Source organism: Trachemys scripta, chromosome 18, assembly GCF_013100865.1.
Source record: "Trachemys scripta elegans isolate TJP31775 chromosome 18, CAS_Tse_1.0, whole genome shotgun sequence".
In the NCBI taxonomy this organism is placed as follows: domain Eukaryota; kingdom Metazoa; phylum Chordata; order Testudines; family Emydidae; genus Trachemys; species Trachemys scripta.
This window is the reverse complement of record NC_048315.1, coordinates 16,822,732-16,841,892: the sequence shown is the minus strand read 5'-3', so window position 1 is coordinate 16,841,892 and position 19,161 is coordinate 16,822,732. Positions and strand designations below refer to the sequence as shown.

At 46.0% G+C, this 19,161-nt stretch overlaps 1 protein-coding gene across 1 annotated transcript in view; it reads left to right on the top strand.

Annotated features, from left to right (window-relative positions):
* Positions 1-18,552, top strand: part of SPNS3 (sphingolipid transporter 3 (putative)) — a 45,770-nt gene extending 27,218 nt beyond the window's left edge. Inside the window, exons 9-12 of the mRNA XM_034752678.1 lie at positions 287-352; positions 13,101-13,199; positions 17,156-17,327; positions 17,873-18,552. Coding sequence (XP_034608569.1) covers positions 287-352; positions 13,101-13,199; positions 17,156-17,327; positions 17,873-17,937 — 402 coding nt within the window. The 3' untranslated portion in view covers positions 17,938-18,552. The remainder of the gene's footprint in view (positions 1-286; positions 353-13,100; positions 13,200-17,155; positions 17,328-17,872) is intronic.
* The last annotated feature ends 609 nt before the right edge of the window (positions 18,553-19,161 follow it).

Here is a 19,161-nt window from a genome sequence, read left to right as displayed (position 1 = left end):
TGACTCCTGTCCCGGACTCTGCCACTGACGAGATGTGATGTTTGGCAAGTCACTTACTCTCTGTGCCTCCATTTCCCCATCTTTAAAATGAGACACTATTTGCATTTATCTCTGGGGGTGTTAGGATGCTTAGTTAAGTTTGTAAAGAGATTTTCATGTACAGCACCTCTCATTAACATAGCAAAGTGTAATTACACTTCGGTGAACTCACCTAGCCACTTTATGGTACAGAAAGTCAATCTGTCAAACAGAGCTACTATGGTTTGTTTTGTTTTTGTTTTTTCAGATTTTTATTGCACTTGGAGAATTTTTTTTAGCCTTAAACTGGGCCATTGTGGCGGACATACTACTGGTAAGTTCAAGTTCATTCTTCCTGCCATTGTATGGTTTGTGCTGATCATTTTAATTCTGTTCTCAAATCTGTGTATTCAAAGTACCTGCTTCTCCTACTAAACCTTTTGTCTCCTCCCAAGAATACCATAATTGGTACCCCATTAACACTAAAAGTTGGCCTGCACGACCAGTAAGAGACTCCATTTCATTGCCCATATTCAAATGTTTTACGTTTGTGCTGAAATGGCTTTGAATAAGAGATCCAAGTGGGGAAAACTCAACATCTTGAAATCAGTGTTTTCTAAAGAAAATTGCTTATTAGGGAAGTCTGATGAAATATGCATTGTTACTCTCCTTGGCTTGCGGTGTCACTACTGGAACCCCCAGTAGTGTAGTGAACTTCGCTGTTTTCCTAACACTTTGGAAATGTGGCACTGTTTATTAATTTGATCTGTAAACGCTGAAAGCTGTGTGCACTGTTTTGGGGAATAGAGGAATTTCCTGATAATTGACAGAGTGGTGAAATGAGGTGGAGTCACTTGCTTTGTAATTTTAAGCCCAGATATTTAACATTTTGAGACCATTAACTCTCTGGAAGGGGGAAAAGCATTCTAGCAGATGAACATTATGCTGTCATTAGTGATCTCTGCTGAAGGTGTACATGAAGGGACATGCTCAGTGACAATAAATTCACTTGCAGCATGAACTCGAAAGCCCCTCAGAACAATGGCTTTGCTGCCACGCTGCTGCCATGTGGAGAGACTAGCTTAGGCACAACGCTGGGACTTGGGCATCATTCTTGCCATGCATTTGGAGTGTGCATGATCTTGGGACAGTACCTGTGGTGGAGATAGGGAAGACAATTGCTGCCTAATCAAGTATATTAATTAATTACTGATTAATAATATACTTTTGTTATCACTAATGCTGTCAGTCAGTGTCCTGATGGACACCGGTCCCATCAGCGCTTGCCTTCAGGTGACCCTTCTGTCGGTTCGTTCAGTCAGTCCGTCCTTGCTTTCTCTGCCTGTTCAATAACAACTTGCTGAATTCCCCTCTCAATATTGACATCTTCTTTCCAGCACTGGAAGCTGTCATTGTGACTCTTTTCTTTAGTGGGGACTGTCTGCTAACATTGCTACTCTATAAAGGAGTTCACGTTCACAATGAGTGCACAATCACACCTTCTTACTGGGTAAACTTCTACAGCCTATTCTATTATGCAGTAGGTCAAACTAGAAAGCTAGTTTAAAATCTCAAAAGACCAAGCAAGTCACAACTTTGATACATTCTTTGATACACTCGTGATAGAAGGTGACACTACACCAGCCCAGTCCAAACCTTTTAATTTTTCCACTTGCCAGTGCAGAGGTCTGTCACCATTTTATTAGCGATTAAATGCCCATCGGTGCAAAGTGCAGTAAGCTATTTTCTGAGAATGCTTTGTGAGGTAATCTTAAATTGTAAACTTCAGTAATTCTCATTTTCCTGGTTACACAAACCTTCACTTAGGTCACTTGTTGTCTTTGCTCACTCAAGGCCACTATAACTTAGGAATTGTATCCATTGCATTGAAAAGCCATGTGGGTTCAGTGTACTGATGCTATCATCTTGGCTGCAGAGCAACGCAGTAACCATTTAATCTTGGGTTTTTTATATATATGTATTGTCATTTGTATCGTTCAGACAGTTGCTGATAATACCATTGGACTTGGCAATGGCTGTTCTTATTTTGCCGTGAAAGTGGCTTTTTTTCTCCCCCAGTGGTGTGACTATCCAGAAAATATCTCCAGGCTTTATTTATCCTGCAACCTGTGGAGCTGCAGACCAAGGAAGATGCTGTCTGAATGATAAGGCTCCTGCTCTTTTGTGGCTATTGTATTGAATGTAGCAACCTCTGTGCCCCTTCCCCCCGGCACTAACAACGAAGAGAACTAATGTACACACATAATAGCATGTGTGAAAGGAGAGGTGCCAAGCTCCTTCATGGCTCTCGTCTAGAGAGGTTGTAGATGGAGTCTCCCTGTGTATGAGTCTGGGTACCAAAGTGAACAACCAAGACAACAGTCATGAGGGAAGAAGGCAGCCTGGGGAAGAACACATTTACTTGTGGGGTGTCAGTGTGTGCGCAGGAGGACTTGGGCAGCTCAGGGTGAGGAAGATGCCTTGGCTAGAGCCTTTGGGTTGGGACTGGGTCAGCTTGTCTGGTTTGGGAGAGGCTCATGAAGTATATGGGTACATTTGTGTGTGTGTCACAGCTGGGAGTGTGAATGGCAGCTCTCCTGGGAACGTACCCAGTCTTGTGCAGCCAGCACCGAAGGACATGTTGCAGCATCCACACTTGTATTGTTAGTGAACAGACCCTGTAAATTAAGACATTTATTTGGGGCACTTTGCCTATCTGCATAGGCGTGCCCATTTCATTAGGGTGTGCACCCAGGGAGTCCCGCCCCCATCCACTCCCTCCTACTTCCCACCCCCTGACTTTCCCCCCGCTCCTTGTCCCCTGACTACCTCCTCCTGGGACCCCTGCCCCTAACTGCCCCCCCAGGACTCCACCCCCTACCTAAGCCTCCCTGCTCCTTGTCCCCTGACTGCCCCCCTAAGACCCTACCCCCACCTGTCCCCTGACTGCCCCGACCCTTATCCACACACCCTCCCCCAGACAGACCCCTGGACTCCCATGCCTATCCAACCGCTCCCCGCCCCAAGACAGGACCTCCAGAACGCCCGACCCATACAACCCCCCTGCTCCCTGCCTCCCCCAACCCCCTTGACACCCCTGCCTCCTGACAGCCCCCCACCCAGAACTCCTGACTCATCCAACCCCCCCCCAGCTCCTTGTCCCCTGACCACCCCCTCCAGAGACCACTCCCACTAATTGCCCCCCAAGGACCCTCCTTGCTCCCTGTTCCCTGACTGCCCTGACCCCTATCCACCCCCCGCCCCCTGAGAGACCCCGGGACTCCCTGCCCCATCCAATCCCCCCTGCTCCCTAACTGCCCCCTCCAGAGACCCCTGCCCCTAACCAACCCACCCTGTCCCCTGACTGCCCCCACCCCTTAACGAACCCCCCTGGCCCCAGACCCCTTACCATGAGATGAGGCTCCTAGCTTCCCCGCGGAGCCAAACTGCCCTGCGGGAGCACACAGCCCTGGCCCCCAGAGCTTTGCGCACGGCAGCATGGCTCCAGGGGAGGGGGGAGCATGTCTGACTCCCAGCGGAGCCCCGGCCCCCAGAGCGCTGCATGCAGCAGCATGGCTCCAGTGGAGGGGGGAGCGTGTCTGACTCCCCACAGAGCCAAACGCTGCCCCGCGGGAGTGCACAGCCCCGGCCCCCAGAGCGCTGCACACGTGGCAGCATTCCTCATGGGGATGGGGGGGCGTGTCTGACTTCCCGCAGAGCCCCAGCCCACCGAGAGCACTGCGTGCGTGGCATGGCTCCAGGGGAGGGAGGAAGGCGGGGGAGGGGCTGGCGGCTTGCTGCGCTCGGCCGGGCATTCCAGCTCGGGAGTGCGGACCCTGTGGCTTGCCGCGCCGGGGAGTGGAGCCATTTGCCCACCCCTGCATTAGGGTGTGCCTGGGCATACCCCGTGCGCATGCCTATGCCTATCTGACAAGGAATCCTGACTGGATCTCCCAGCAGATGACTTGCAGGCTGCCACTGGAATCAGTGAGAATGAGTGGGTGTTTAGGACATCTCCTTTGATAAGCAGGATATTATGACACATGATTCAGAAGCCTTTGTGTGGGGATGCTTGGTTTGTTCTGTTCCTGACAAATGCCTTATTGCATTATGTGCTAATAGGAGGAAGAGTGCTCCACTCAATTCCCATTTCATTAGCAAACATCATGTCCAGTCAGACTCTGACAGAATGAACTGCACAACTGTATAACACTTAATGTTATATATGAGTGAAACCATAAGATGAACCTTATCTCACCTCCTCATTCTTGTTTACTGCTTCTCCTAGCAGCCCCACTCCATTCACTCCTTGTAGTTCTGGATATTGGAAATCTCTTCAGTTGAGTGACTGCAGCATCAGTGGAATTGAATGGGTGCAAGGTATTGAATTAGGCTATAGAGATTTCAATTTCTGGGATGCTTGTTCAATAATTCTTAACACTTTTCATCTCTATATCATTCAGTGTATAGTTGGCATCATTAGTTGCTTGTAGAGATGGGAAACAGAGTCGGGAATACAACCCAAGTCCTTGACTCCACTCCAGTGCCTTACTCACTGTAGCATGGCACCATGTTACCCACCGATTTATAATTGTGTGCGGGCATTCCGGGCAGTCTTTTTGGTCTCTGTCTCTGGAGAAAATGATCCTTCCCCCAAAGCCACTAAGCACCAACTGGCACCTTGACCGTCTTTCCAGATAGGCCAAAGACCTCTTGGGCCATCGAGAATGAACTTTCTCACCCCCACAGAGCCATACTGGGTCAGACCAAGGGTCCATCTAGCCCAGTATCCTTAATAATATATATTCTTCTATAGCAGATAGCCAGGTACATAAACACACACAATACCTGTGGCAGGAGTCCAGCTTCCCACATTGCCAGACACAAGAGATATCGAACACGTCAGTTACCGTAGCCATGCTCATGTTTCTAGGACCCAAACAGTATAAGGCATCTTACGGTTTTGACCAAAATGGCTAGTCAAATTTGGGGCCTTGCTGGTTGTTTGCACTAGGAGGAGAAATTGATGATGAAGCCAGGTTGATTTTCAAAAATGTACAAATCCTGTTTCCCCAAATACAGGAACAATCAAACAACAATAAGAGATGGTCTCCTGCCTCACAGTTCCAAACTTCTTTCAGCCAGTACCCAACCCCAAACCTCTCTCTCAGCTTCTCACAGGGCCACACAATGTATCTCTCTCTCTCTCCTGCCATGCACACCATACATTTAGCCAAAACGATAGCAAGCAAAGTTCATCTATCCAGCTTTGTAAATTCCTGAGTTGACTCACTTATCCCTTTGTTTTGGGCAGCGATCTGGGCTTGATTGTCTCTTGCAGTTATTTTAAATGAAGGTCAGCGGTTAAACCTATAACATTACTCAACATAAAGCTGTTATCTAGATGTAGAAAGAGCTTATCTACACCCAAGCTGGAACTGAAATAATTCAACTGGTTGTAATTCATGCCACTAGTTATTTACTTTGGGGCAACTCTGTGTGTGTGGACACGTACTTAGGTTAAGTGCCCAATTATATCTAAATAGGACATTTTTATTTTTAAAAAGGCATCCACACACAGACTCACACCAAAATAACTAGTGGCATGAATTTTAAAAAAAGTCTTCACTTCACCAGCAAAGAGTTGTGTTCACAGCAAGAGAGGTAATGTAATAGTTAGCTCCTATAAAATCCTAATGGTGACAAAATGCAGGCAGTTTTAACGTCACCTATCTACACGGTTAATATTCATAGATTCCAAGGTCAGAAGGGACCACTGTGATCATCTAGTCTGACCTCCTGTATGACACAGGTCATAGAATTTTGAACTAGAGCATATATGTATTTCAGACAGACAGACACACACACACACATTCACTCAATCCCTGTAGCTGACTATGCCTACCTACCTCACAGGCCTTTGCTACACTGGCGCTTTACAGAGCTGCAACTTTCTCGCTCAGGAGTGTGAAAAAACACCCCCCTGAGCGCAGCAAGTTACAGCGCTGTAAAGCGCCAGTGTAAACAGTGCCCCAGCGCTGTAAGCTAATCCCCTCGGGGAGGTGGAGTACCTGCAGCGCTGGGAGCGCTCCCGTGGCAGTGCTTTGGAGTTTCGAGTGTAGCCAAGCCCACAGTAAAACGTACCTCCGTTTTATCTCCACTGGGACTTTATGGCAAGATAACTAACATGTACTAGTTGTCTCACTGTAAACAGACACACCTTTTTCAGCTGTCAAGACATGGCCTTGGTTATTTTGATTCCAGTTTGTGTAGGCATAATGTTTGAAGTAAGATGCCCACTATTAAAGCAGCATATACAAACTCGTGTCTGAATAACACATGAGGGAAGGGGCTTTTCATGTGGCGAACACTAGAATTGAATTATAAAGTGATGCCAACAGAAGTCAATGCTACCTGCCTGGTTAGACCCCAAATGGGGACCTTTATGGAAAACCCAGGTACAACAAGGATTGGTATTTACTAACTAGGCCAGGGGTAGGCAACTTATGGCACGCATGTCAAAGGGGGCACGCGAGCTGATTTTCAGTGGCACTAACACTGCCTGGGTCCTGGCCACCGGTCCGAGGGGCTCTGCATTTTAATTTAATTTTAAATGAAGCTTCTTAAACATTTTAAAAACCTTATTTACTTTATACAACCATAGTTTAGTTATGTATTATAGACTTATAGAAAGAGACCTTCTAAAAATGTTAAAATGTATGGACTGGCACGCAAAATCTTAAATCAGAGTGAATAAATGAAGACTCGGCACACCACTTCTGAAAGGTTGCCAACCCCTGAGCTAGGCAGTGCTCTTGTGTGTGTTCGTGCTGAACCCAGTGCCTCAACATGGTGTGGAGGGAAGTTTTGGGGCTATTGCAGATGATTTCTTAAAGATGTAAAATTGAGGCCTGCTCTATTCACCCATTTTTTTGTACTGACATGGCTATGTCAGTTAGGGAGGTACATTTTATTTTGAACCAAAATAGTTACACTGATCCAGCCTGTAGTGTGGACACAATTATACCGGTTAAGCTAATTTCTCTTTCCAATACAGGAATAAGCGATACTGGTATAACTGCATAAAACGTTTATGTGTAGAACCTGACCTCTTCTGGTAATTAAAGAGCGTATGGTCCTTTTTGCAAGAGTATTGGTGTTAACCCTGGGGTCCTGGCCAAAACTAACTTGAGTAATTACTTGTAGCCTTCCTAATTTCCACTTTCAGTTTTAGCTGAAGCAGTTATATGTGATGGTGGAGTGTTGTTGGTGCAGTGTAGCTGCATTTCAGTGATGGGTGGAGTGATTTCTCTGTCAAGGACTCTGGGATCTCTTTAGATGGAAGGAGACGCATAAACAGACACAAAGCATGTTCATGAACTTCACGTGCACATCAAACATGAAAGCAGATCTTTTTCTAAGACTTCTTTGCCTTGCTTGTTAGCTCCCTTTTACACAGACAAGAAACAAATACTTCATTTCTCATAGTAGCTAATGCAGGCACTTTGGGTTTAGAAAGAAAAACACCAGCCATCACATTAAATACTTTATGAGATGCCCTAAGGTGAGGGACGGTTTCTATATTTATGAGAAGACTGTTAATAATTAACAATGCAGCACTGTGTCCCTGTCTGGTTCTGTCTCATCTAAGATTTTAAGCACATGAGCCTTTAACAGAAGAAACTGTCCTTCCACAAAGCACAGAGAAAGGAATATAATGTTACATAGCTTCTCTCCAGTCACTTACTGGATGGAGAGGAGCCTCAACTGGGAAGTCCAGAGAAGTTCCCAAACTTCAGGTATGTTTGGATCTGGAGCTTTGGTGTTGCCTCATCTGGTTGTAAAATCCAAGGGTTGCTTTACTCCAGGGGTGGGTTTTCAGTAACCTCATGTAAGAGGAAAGGGATAAACATCTGAGTCCCTTAAACATCTGTTAGAGAGTAATGATACAAAGGCGCCGAATGCTGTCCTGGAACAGAATTTTGCCTGCCTCTTTGCATAAGAGTGCTTCATCCCAGTAGCACTGCTTTGGAAGGGAAGAGGGTGCCAATTAAGCAGCATTTAGAGGGTTAGCGAGCCAATAGAAACTAACAGACTGAATTTCACATGTCTGAAACTAAGTGTTATAAGTGAGTTGGGAACAGGATAAGTAGCTCATTCAATTTTGAGGCTTCAGATTCCCCTAGCAAAGGGCTAACCTCAAATTTCAAGGGTTGGAGAGGGCCGCAACACCAGAGCTGTCTGTCTGAACCTTGGAGCTCTAGGATTGACTTGTAATGCAGTTACATTGTTTGAACGAGGATAAACAGCTTTGAAGACCTTTCCCAAAGGTCTTTATTCTTCAGGGAAAAGTCCTGCTGATGCTCTGGTGCCAGAATCCCTACATTTTGGGCTGATGTTAGCATTGCTGAAATTAGGTTTCAGTTGTTCAGGGCCTCTGTGCCCACCTTTATAGTGGGTTCAATTCAGACTCCTGTGGCTGTAACCTGTTTCTGGGCTTCATTGAACTCAGAGTAAAACTTGGTTGGACTCAACTATTTTTTTCCTTCTTTTTTTAAATGAGTAACTGAGCTGGTAGCAGTAGCAAGGCCAGTCACTAGAGAGAAATATTGCAATTAGCCAGTGTGTTATAGTCCCCTCAGGGGGCACTTGCCCAAGTCTGGGGTCCACAGGAGTCAACTCCATGCAAGAGGCACAACTTCTACCCATTTTCCCCGTCCGGCAGGGGATTAATCTCAAAGTCAAGCAGGCAGCCTAAAACCCCACAGACCTCCATGTTAGTGTCTCTCAACAGCTTCTGGGTTTGAGATTAAACCTGAGACCAAACAAGACTCTGTAGGCCTGGGGTTTATGATGAAAGTTTGGCATAGATATGGCTGATGGTAGGGTATCAGCTGGGATTAGAGCTTTAGGTAAAGGTAGGGTTTGGTGCTTCTCCTCTTCCTCCTCAGGGATCTTCTTTCAACCTTGCTCGGATCAGAGTTTCATGCAGCAATAATACAGTACTTCCAATGGGCTAGATACCAATGCCTTGTCCTCCCTGGTTAGAAACATGTGTAAAAGGGGATAATACTCTCACCTACTCCTTGTTTTGCCTACTTAAATTGCCTTCTTAAATTGTAATCTCTTTGTGGCAGGGATTGTCATATTCAGGGTATTTCTACATCAGGAGAATACATAGTGTGTTAACAGATCTTCAACACATTGTTAAAGACAATTTTACCCTTGGGGTTAACCATGACCAGTTGACATGTTTCTAAAATATAACTTACCCTTGTCCACAATAAAGGTAAAATAGCGTCTTAACATGTTGAAGACATGTTAACACACTCTCTATTCTCCTGGTGTAGGCTTATCCTGGCTGCCCTGTACCTAGTCCAATGGAACCCTAATCTCAGTTGGGACTTCGTGGCACTACCATTGTACCACTGTGTATTTATGTGTGGGCCCCAGGTTGGCTTGGGCTTGATTGCAGTTGATCTGAGGCTGTGTGTGTTATCTCTGGGCTGTATGTATGAATGTGTCTTTCTCGTCAAAGTTAATCCAGATAAAAAGACTGGTGTTTCACGACTGTATAAATACATTGCCTGGCTATCTGTAATAGTGTAAACATACTGTCAGAACAGAAAAGAGGCACAAACTATGTAGGATCCCACTATACTTTTTATCCATAGTTTATCTCCTCCATTATCCAAAATGACTATATTCCATTTTTAAAAATCACCATAATTATCTCAGTGCTTTTCAGTGTCTTGGACACACAGGTACATATGTTCTTCTTCAAGTGCTTGCTCATGTGCATTCCATATTAGGTGTGTGTGCTCACCGCATTCACCGGTGCCGGAAGTCTTTCCCTCAGTAGTATCCGTAGGGGACCGTCTTTGGTGCCCGCTGTAGTGGTGCCCGCATGGTGCAGTTTGAGGGGGGCCACTGGCTCCCCCCCACCCTCAGTTCCTTCTTGCCGCCAGTGATGGTGCTGGAACATCTGCTGCTTCGGCTAGCATTGATTTCTTTTCTGTTCTTGCAAACTTTGAAATCCTGTAAAATAGTTATACATAGGTAGTAGTTTTCTTAGTTACCCTTAGTAGTAGTTCTCAAACTCCCTGTTAGTCCCGAACTGAACCCAGCCGGCCGGGAGTCAGAGCATACCCCGGTCCCCATGCTTTAAGCCCTGTGATCACTGCAAACGGCCTATGCCCGTCAGCAATCCCCATACCAGCTGCCTAAGGTGCTTAGGCGAAGGGCACATAAGTGACAAGTGCCGTATCTGCAAGTCCTTCAAACCTAGGACGAAGAAGGAGCGCGATATCCCTCTAAAAGCGCTCATAATGGAGTTGCCACTAACTCTGGCACCGAAGCAGCGGTCTGATTCCGCACCGAGCACCGTGGCCTCTGTGTGCAGTGCTCCCCTGGCGCCGTCTACAAGCTGGCACCGGTCTCCCGCCACGGCTCCGGTCAAGAAGCCGTAAGAGAATGTGAGGGGAAGATCTCCTACCTCCTACAAGGGAAAGGAGAGGGCAGGGGGCAAGCCAAGACCTGTGTCGGGCAGCTCAACATCCTCCTCGGGAAGTTGGGCCCCAGCTCAAGTCGAGCAATGCAGCCCATCCCATGCCTTGCCTGCAACTCCAGATAGCGGGGCAGGCCTTGGGCAGCTTCAGGTGCCGTTGACGCCCGAAGCCCTTCAGGCAGCTCAGGAAATCCTGACACTCCGGGTGTCACCCTCACCAGCTCCTGCGGTACCCTGATCTCACGGAAAACCCACACTGGGACCTATGCATCTGTCCACACCTTAGTGGTACCGTTCCCCATCGAGAGGAATGTCCCACCAGCGTTCACCCACTCGCAGCCGTCACGCCTCAGGACGTGGCAGGCTCAGTGGAGCCCTCTTCAGTCCCCGCACTGGGGGCACCGATCAAGGGACTCGAGGCGTACCTCGCCAGTAGATTGGCACAGACCCTCTGAGGCAAGTGCCACCCAGCAAGAACTCCGGGACTGGCCCCGACATCTTTAAGGGCCCGGTACCAATCCTGGGATCGATTGGACGCCAGAGACTGCCCATCGTTGCGCTGTCATCGCCTATCTCCAAAAGGAAGGTCGCCCTACTCAGGACGATCTTCCCGGCAAGTGGCTCATAGTAGCTCCCGGTCTTATTCTTGAGAGGGCTCGAGAGACTCTTCCCACAGATACAGGCTCCTGTCCCACAGTGGGAATTTAATTTGATCCTCTCTAGGCTCACTGGTCCACCCTTTGAGCTGCTGGGTTCCTGCTCCCTTTCCCACCTGTCATGGAAGATCGCGTTCCTGGTGGCAGTGACATTGTCATGACCGGTCTCTAAAATTAAAGCCTTGACCTCAGAACCTCCGAACACAGTCTTCTACAAAGATAAGGTTCAGTTGTGGCCCCACCCAGCCTTCCGCCTTCCATATGAACCAGGACCTCTTCCTCCCGGTGTTCTGTCCCAAACCACACAAGACCAGTGAGGAGAGGTGTCTTCATGCCCTGGACGTCCAGAGGGCCTTGGCTTTCTACTTAGAGCATACCAAGCGTTTCCGAAAATTGACTCAACTCTTCATCGCTACAACAGATAGGATGAAGGGTCATCCAGTGTCCTCGCAGAGGATTTCCAATTGGATTACCTCCTGCATAAGGAGCTGTTATGACCTGGTGAGGGTTCTGCCACTGCCGATTGTCAGAGCCCACTCAACAAGAGCGCAGGAGTCTTCTGCAGCCTTCCTGGCGCATGTCCCTATCCAGGACATCTGTAGAGCTGCAACGTGGTCCTCTGTTCACATGTTTACCACTCATTATGCCATCGCTCAGCAGGCCAGAGATGATGCTGGGTTCAGCAGAGCTGTGTTGCAATCTACACATCTGTGAACTCCTACCCACCTCCAGGGGTACAGCTTTGGAGTCACCTAATATGGAATGGACATGAGCAAGCACTCAAAGAAGAAAAGACAGTTACCTTTTCCGTCACTGGTGTTCTTCAAGATGTGTTACTCATGTCCATTCCACAACCCGCCCTCCTTCCCCACTGTCGGAGTTTCTGGCAAGAAGGAACTGAGGGTGGAGGGAGCCAGTGGCGCCCCTTATACCGTGCAATGCAGGCGCCACTCCAGAGGGCGCCAGAGACAGTCCCCTACGGATACTGCTGAGGGAAAAACTTCCAGCACCAGTGCATGTGGTAAGCACACACCCCTAACATGGAATGGATATGAGCAACACATCTCAAAGAACACCAGTTATGGAAAAGGTAACTGTCTTTTCTTTCAACTTGTTATTTAAAATGTGTGTAATTAAAGCAATCTCTGAGCAATATTATTAGGTAGAATGGATGGCTCTAGGGATTAATAAAAGGAAACAATTTTAGTGTGTCATCAGAGGTAGAATTGCCAGCATCTGACACCTTTTTGATGCCCTGTACGAAAAGTTTGAGCTCCATCCCTAGTGACTTGGAATGCATAATGTTTCATCTCAGCTGGCATCCTTGTTAGTCTTGGCAGAGATTCCAGACTGAGTCTGGAGTCACAAGTACCCTCAATCCAAGATGCAGTCCTTCTAGGCTAGGCAAACTGACCATGTAGTGTGGGTGAAACTACATAGAAAACTGAAGAGCAAATATCTGCTTATGGGTAAATCAATAAAGCCACAAAGGCTCTCATTCGGCATCGTCTATAAAAGCTAAAATCACGTGGCAGAATGGATCGGTATACGCTGCATTGAGAGACACTGTGGGTGAGGTCTTTTATTGGACCAACTTCTGTTGGTGAGAGAGAGAGAATCTGTGAAACAGATTGAAATATGTGTTAACGCCTTGTGCTAAACAATGGACCATTCAAGGTGAAGTGGCCAGCTAACTGCTCTCCAGTTATGGGGGGGCAGAAGGAGGAAGGGGGAGAAGGCTATTAATGGAGTGCCACATTCTCCCCCTTTCACCCTCATTCTTTCTTCGGAATTTTTTTCACCAAATAGTTTCTCAAAACCAATCACAGAAAGTAGTCTGCAGCTTGCAGTATTACCTGTAGCGTAGATCTGTGCAGGTCATTCACGGAATTATTGATGATCCTCTTGTTTCGTTTCAGTATGTGGTGGTACCAAAGCGCCAGTCAACAGCTATTGCCTTGCAGATTTTCGTGAGCCATTTGCTGGGAGATGCAGGCAGCCCATACCTCACTGGAGTGGTAAGTAATGGGATTTTATGGCTACTTTTCTGAAGCTCATCCAAACCTTTTTTGATATAAAACGTTTGGAAATTTCTGAAGAATAGACTCTGATTCCTGGTCCCAGATTGGAAATGCTTTGAATAGTCTTTCTTGCAGTGTGGAGTTGGAATCCAGATGCACTTAAACCAGCACTTCTGTACTAAGTGCTTTTATATCACTATTGGTCTCCTGGCTCTGCAAACCCTTAAGTACAAGCTTAACTCTATACATACCATTAGTCCCATTGAGTACAAAAGTGTCTGTAGGCTTAGGACTTCACTTTGATATCAGCTATATTAATTCATAAAGATTTGGTAGCAGTTTGATTATCGCAATGGCACTTGTTCAGAGTGTTTAAATCCAAGTGCAAAACTTTTCTGCCAGGTTAAAGGACAAATTCATGGGAACTACTAAAATATCATTTTGCACCTCAAAATGTAAAATACAATTAAATAAAATCTGTGGGCAAGATCTCATTTTGCAAAATACCCTCTGGAAAACTCAAAATATGCAACTCTCGTAATAGGAGGGGGATTACTGGAGCTGAGGTTGCATAATGATTGGCATTCCGAGCCCCTGGTCTCAAATGCTCCTAACTTTCCAAAACTTTACCTTTCTGAACTCAAACTTTCAAAAAATTCACTCTGAAGGACAAGAGGTGGAAAGACCAGGGAAATGAAAAGAGTTCAAGGAGTGCGAATGAACTTTGTCACTTCCAAAAATAACTGGAAGGTTCAGTGGCTCCAGTGCCAAAATGGGGTAGCCAATTGAAATTTGGCAGAAATATGCTCACTGAAGAAAAGTAGATGCGAGTGGTCTGATGAATGGTGGGTTTGATTTTATGGCTCTGCTGCTCTGAAAATCACTCTGATGTGCAGTAACCTTTACACAGTAGCTTTTATTGGATAGCTAAGGAAGGCTGCATTGCACATGAGTGCCTGAACAGCAGCGGCACATTCTACAAGAAGCACCTTGGTATGAGCTTTGAGTTCTTCGCGTGCTTTTCATGTCAATTCCAATCAGGTGTGTGCATGCACGTGTGCACAGGAGCCGGAAGATTTCCCCCCTAGCAGTATTCGTTGGGTCGGTCCAGGCACCCCCTGGAGTGGCACCATCATGCGCTCAATATAGGGCCCTACTGACCCGCCACCCCCTTAGTTCCTTCTTACCGCCAGCAGTGGTTAGCTGGAACTTCCCTTGTCTTGTCGTGACAAGCACATTTGGCAGCCTGTATATAGTTCTCTAGTTAGTGTTAAGTAGTTAGTAGGTACTTTACTTAGGCTACATCTACACTACAGGGGGGAGTTGATTTAAGATACGCAAATTCAGCTACGTGAATAGCGTAGCTGAATTCGACGTATCGCAGCCGACTTACCCGCTGTGAGGACGGTGGCAAAATCGACCTCTGCGGCTTCCCGTCGACGGCGCTTACTCCCACCTCCGCTGGTGGAATAAGAGCGTCGATTCGGGGATCGATTGTCGCGTCCCGATCCCCGAGAGGTCGATTTCTACCTGCCGATTCAGGCGGGTAGTGTAGACCCAGCCTTAGTTCTTAAGTTTCCTTTGAAGGGGTTTAGGAGAGGGAAGAGAAGGTTCTTGCTTAGGAGGATTTCAAAACCTATAGTGCAGCAACTGAATTCCATATGGATTCGGCATTGTGCCAGAAACTTCAGTTCTGCCTCCTTCATAAATTTATGCTAATAACATCAAGCAGAGCCAGAGGGGATAACCTAATGTGGGTGCACATAGCAACTTCCAGCTGAGACCACCGGAGCACAGCTGCTAGCAGTCTGTCCAGAAGGAAAGTTCCCTTTGGTTCACCTGGTGCAGCTGCTACTGATGGCCAATAAGATTCCCAGTTGATAAGTTAATCCTGCAGCCAAGATAGTCCTGCCACAAGATAGGAGAATCATATTGTTTGGCATTGTGGAGGTTCCTAAGTTCCATATTCGTGCCAGCTGTAGTGATGCGTTATGGTGTGGATACTTGCCCACAAGGGCCTAGATTGAGGCTTCTTACTGAATGCGTTGAGGGCTCTGTGAACTGCTGGTCTAGATTTTGTTCTGTCATGCAGCTTCTGCAAGCCCATTTCCCAGGCCTGTTGCATCCTGCATCCTGTTGTAATTTATGTGCAAAATGCTTTTTTGAGTTGTGTTGCTGTTTGCAAATATATTACCTTGTGTGGAATTCTTAAATTGTGCTTAAAAGCACTTAAGGAAAAAAAGTATAAGCCTCCGATGTCTTATCCAACTGTTACTCCTAGAACTGTTTACGTGATGATGCATAATGTTGTAACGGTCTTGCAAGCCACACTACGCTAAGCAGACGTAATAAGTTAATGACTGAGACTGTTGTATTTCCAGCTGGGATTCTTGTGCAAAAAGCCTCTTTTCTGCAGAATTTCTAGACTCAGGACATTCGGATAAACATCAGACTTCGGGAGGCTTGTGTGAACCCCACCATCAACCCTTCCGAAATTCACCCATTCCTGATCTCGTTGACCAGACATGGAATATTCCGTGTTCAGATCTTGCTGTTGCATGCTAACCTGCTTCCTCTAGCTCTTGATTTAAAAAAAAAAAAATCCACTCTGGAAAGCTTGTGAATAGCCTCTTTTTGCAGTGTAGACATACCCTCTGAAGGAGATCCCCCCCCCACCTTGGCAGTGACTCTCAGAGCTTGGGTCAACAGAGTCAGGTTCCTGCCGTAAGGCTAAAACTAACCATGTAGACATTCCTGCTTGGGCTGGAGTACAGGCTCTACACTTCTATTTTTAACATTGTAGTGCAAACCTGAGCCCGTATACCCAGGCTCTGAGACTCGCGGCTGCGGGGATTTTGTTTTTGTTTTTTGTTTGTTTTTTTACACTGTAGGCATACCCAGAGTCTATACATTTTGTTTTCTCAGGTTCAGAGATTTCCTTACTGTGCTTTAAATAAATAAATGTGTTAAATCTGCATTTTAGCACAAACTCATGGTACAACCTCTGGCTGCCTGTTTGCAGTTAATCTTACTCTGATCTGGGTAAGTTGCCATAAATAATCATATCATATCAGTCTGGCTTTAAGAGGCTCTTGTTTGTGTATATTTTAAGTCACTTAGCTTATCAGATCTATGACTGGCCAATGTAAGAGTAAAAAGAACTGCCCTTATATATCCATCCCTCAGCTCTGCTCTACGAGCGAGGTTAAATACTGAGGTTTTTATTGAACATCTTGAAATGAGCACTCATCATCTGGCCACACATCTCAAACTCATTCATTTGGGCCTGTCATGACTCCTGCAGCCTCCCTCTCCATTCCATAGACTATGCAGCTATTAAGACCCCTTCCTTTCCATTTCTTACCATGTCACCTCACCTCATCTTCAATGCTTCCTTGCTCAAAATCAGACTCCCGTTCCTCACCCTGAAGCCCCTTCATAGCTCTTCCCTTCTCTTCTTGTCTCTCACTCCTGCTTCTGCCTACTTCTGCCAACAGTGCCAGCTTTGACACCCACCCATCTATCAGAAGTAAAAGCTTTGAGGAGGGATGGGTGAAGACATTCTGATAATGCAAGAAATGACTCAAACCTTTGTACAAACTTTAAATGTGGCTCAAGCCTGTTTTATGGAGACCAAGTAGGAAACCCAGTAAAATGAGTTAATGGCCACTGCACGAGCACTCCGCACTTCCATGGTTACAGCTGTTTCCAGCTCACGTGAAACTGGAAGCTCTGGACATATGCAACAACCTGATTGCATGAGACTTCTAAGCCGAGTGAATACTGAGATGCGGTGAGGGCCAGTTTGTGTGTGTTACCAGATCTAGCGCATGTAGGCAGTGAGTTATCCTTTCCTGTCTGTCGTCTTCTGATCAGTGACGGCATTGCAAGCAACACATTTAAAGCAGGGAGAAAATAAGCCAAATTAAATGACATTGTGTCCCCCCTACCAGATCTCTGATGCTCTCCACACCAGGCAGACTGACTCACACCTGGGCACCTTCCGGAGTCTGCAGTACAGCTTCATCTTGTGCGTCTTCATTGGTGTCCTTGGGGGAGGCTTTTTCCTCCTGACAGCCCTTCATGTTGAGGAAGATCGTAAGGAAGCCCAGCAACTTTGCAGAGGTTTTTATATCCGTTTGTAATTTCCTCTGTCAGCCTATCCATCTGCCGTAGCTGTTTGTCCCCCAAACTAAAATACACTCTAAGTATATGACATAAAGGGAAGTCTGTTCAGCCCAAACCCGCAGCAAAACCAACCAACCACAGTAGCAGACTCAACAAATTCCTCATGCCCCGGGACAATAGGCTTTGCAATGTGCCCTGAAAGTCAGCAAGTTGCCTTTCTTGGCAATTCCTCAAGTAACCTCGCAATACTACAATAAGAAGACGTAATAAGATAGCGTTATTGTAAGTATTGCATAATTCAACACACTGTGGGGGTTTTAGGTCTTTATCTGGATCATGATATCAGTCTTTCCTAGGCAAAATGCCAGATCAGAAGGACCATTTCTGGTTTTATGCAACCATTCTTATAAGTTCTCTCTCATTCCATGCAAGGATCTAGGTTCAAAAGTGTAAGAATTCTAGTGAAAACTGATGTATAATGTTCCCTTATCACAAATACTCTGGTAAGTAGCCCACTTTTTGATTTGGACTCTGTTTTCCAGGTATTGAGAACAAAGGCTACATTTCAACTGAAGATGAACTCCAGGATGAGCCCCTCAAAGCATGAAGGAGCCACTGCCTCCTTTCCTTTTGCCTGATGAAGCTACAGTTGGAGGAAAAGGCCAAATAACAATCCCTCCATATGGAAAGAAAAACCTGCATACTCATTTTTATGATGCTTTTGACTGAGAGTCAAAAACTTGCTACTGAAATGGCATATGGCAAACCTCCACCCCCATCTGTGAAACTGGCACGAGAGCTCTGAACAGCTTAGTAGCTCCAGAAGCCAGGAGTATAGAGCTGTCACAGAAATGGATAGTATCCCAAAGAAGACAATCCCATTTAAGGTGGAATATCTCGTTGAGATGGGGGATGGGGCTACTGTAAATTCTCAGCAGGATGATGAGTTGTCTGTCTAAAAGCTTGGAAAATCAGGGCAAGTACAAACATAGCTGAGGATTCTGTATCCCCATGTCCTTATTTATGAGGATGGAAGGCAAAGGCTGGCTGTGGAACTGAACAAGTGTAACTAGGAGGGGCAGAACTTGCTGTTATGGAAGTTTAATAAATTACAACTTTAAACAATCACGGGGGAAAATGGATAACTAACTTGGAGCAACTTCTGCAGGACATACAACAGTAACCTGTTTCAGAGTGGTAGCTGTGTTAGTTTGTATCAGCAAAAACAACAAAGACTCCTTGTGGCACCTTAGAGACTAACACATTTATTTGGGCATAAGCTTTCATGGGCTAGAATCCACTTCATCGGATGCATGAAGTGAAAAATACAGGAGCAGGTATAAATACATGAAAGGATGGGGGTTGCTTTACCAAGTGTGAGGTCAGTCTAACAAGATAAATCAATTAACAGCAGGATACCAAGGGAGGAAAAATAACTTCTGAAGTGGTAAGAGAGTGGCCCATTACAGACCGTTGACAAGAAGGTGTGAGTAACAGTAGGGAGAAATTAGTATTGGGGAAATTAAGTTTAGGTTTTGTAATGACCCAACGACTCCCAGTCTTTATTTAAGCCTAATCTGATGGTATCTAGTTTGCAAATTAATTCCAGTTCTGCAGCTTCACGTTGGAGTCTGAAGTTTTTTTGTTGAAGAATTGCCACTTTGAGGTCTGTTATTGAGTGACCAGAGAGATTGAAGTGTTCTCTTACTGGTTTTTGAATGTTATGATTCCTGATGTCAGATTTGTGTCCATTTATTCTTTTGCATAGAAACTGTTCGGTTTGGCCAATGTACATGGCAGAGGGGCATTGCTGGCACATGATGGCATATAT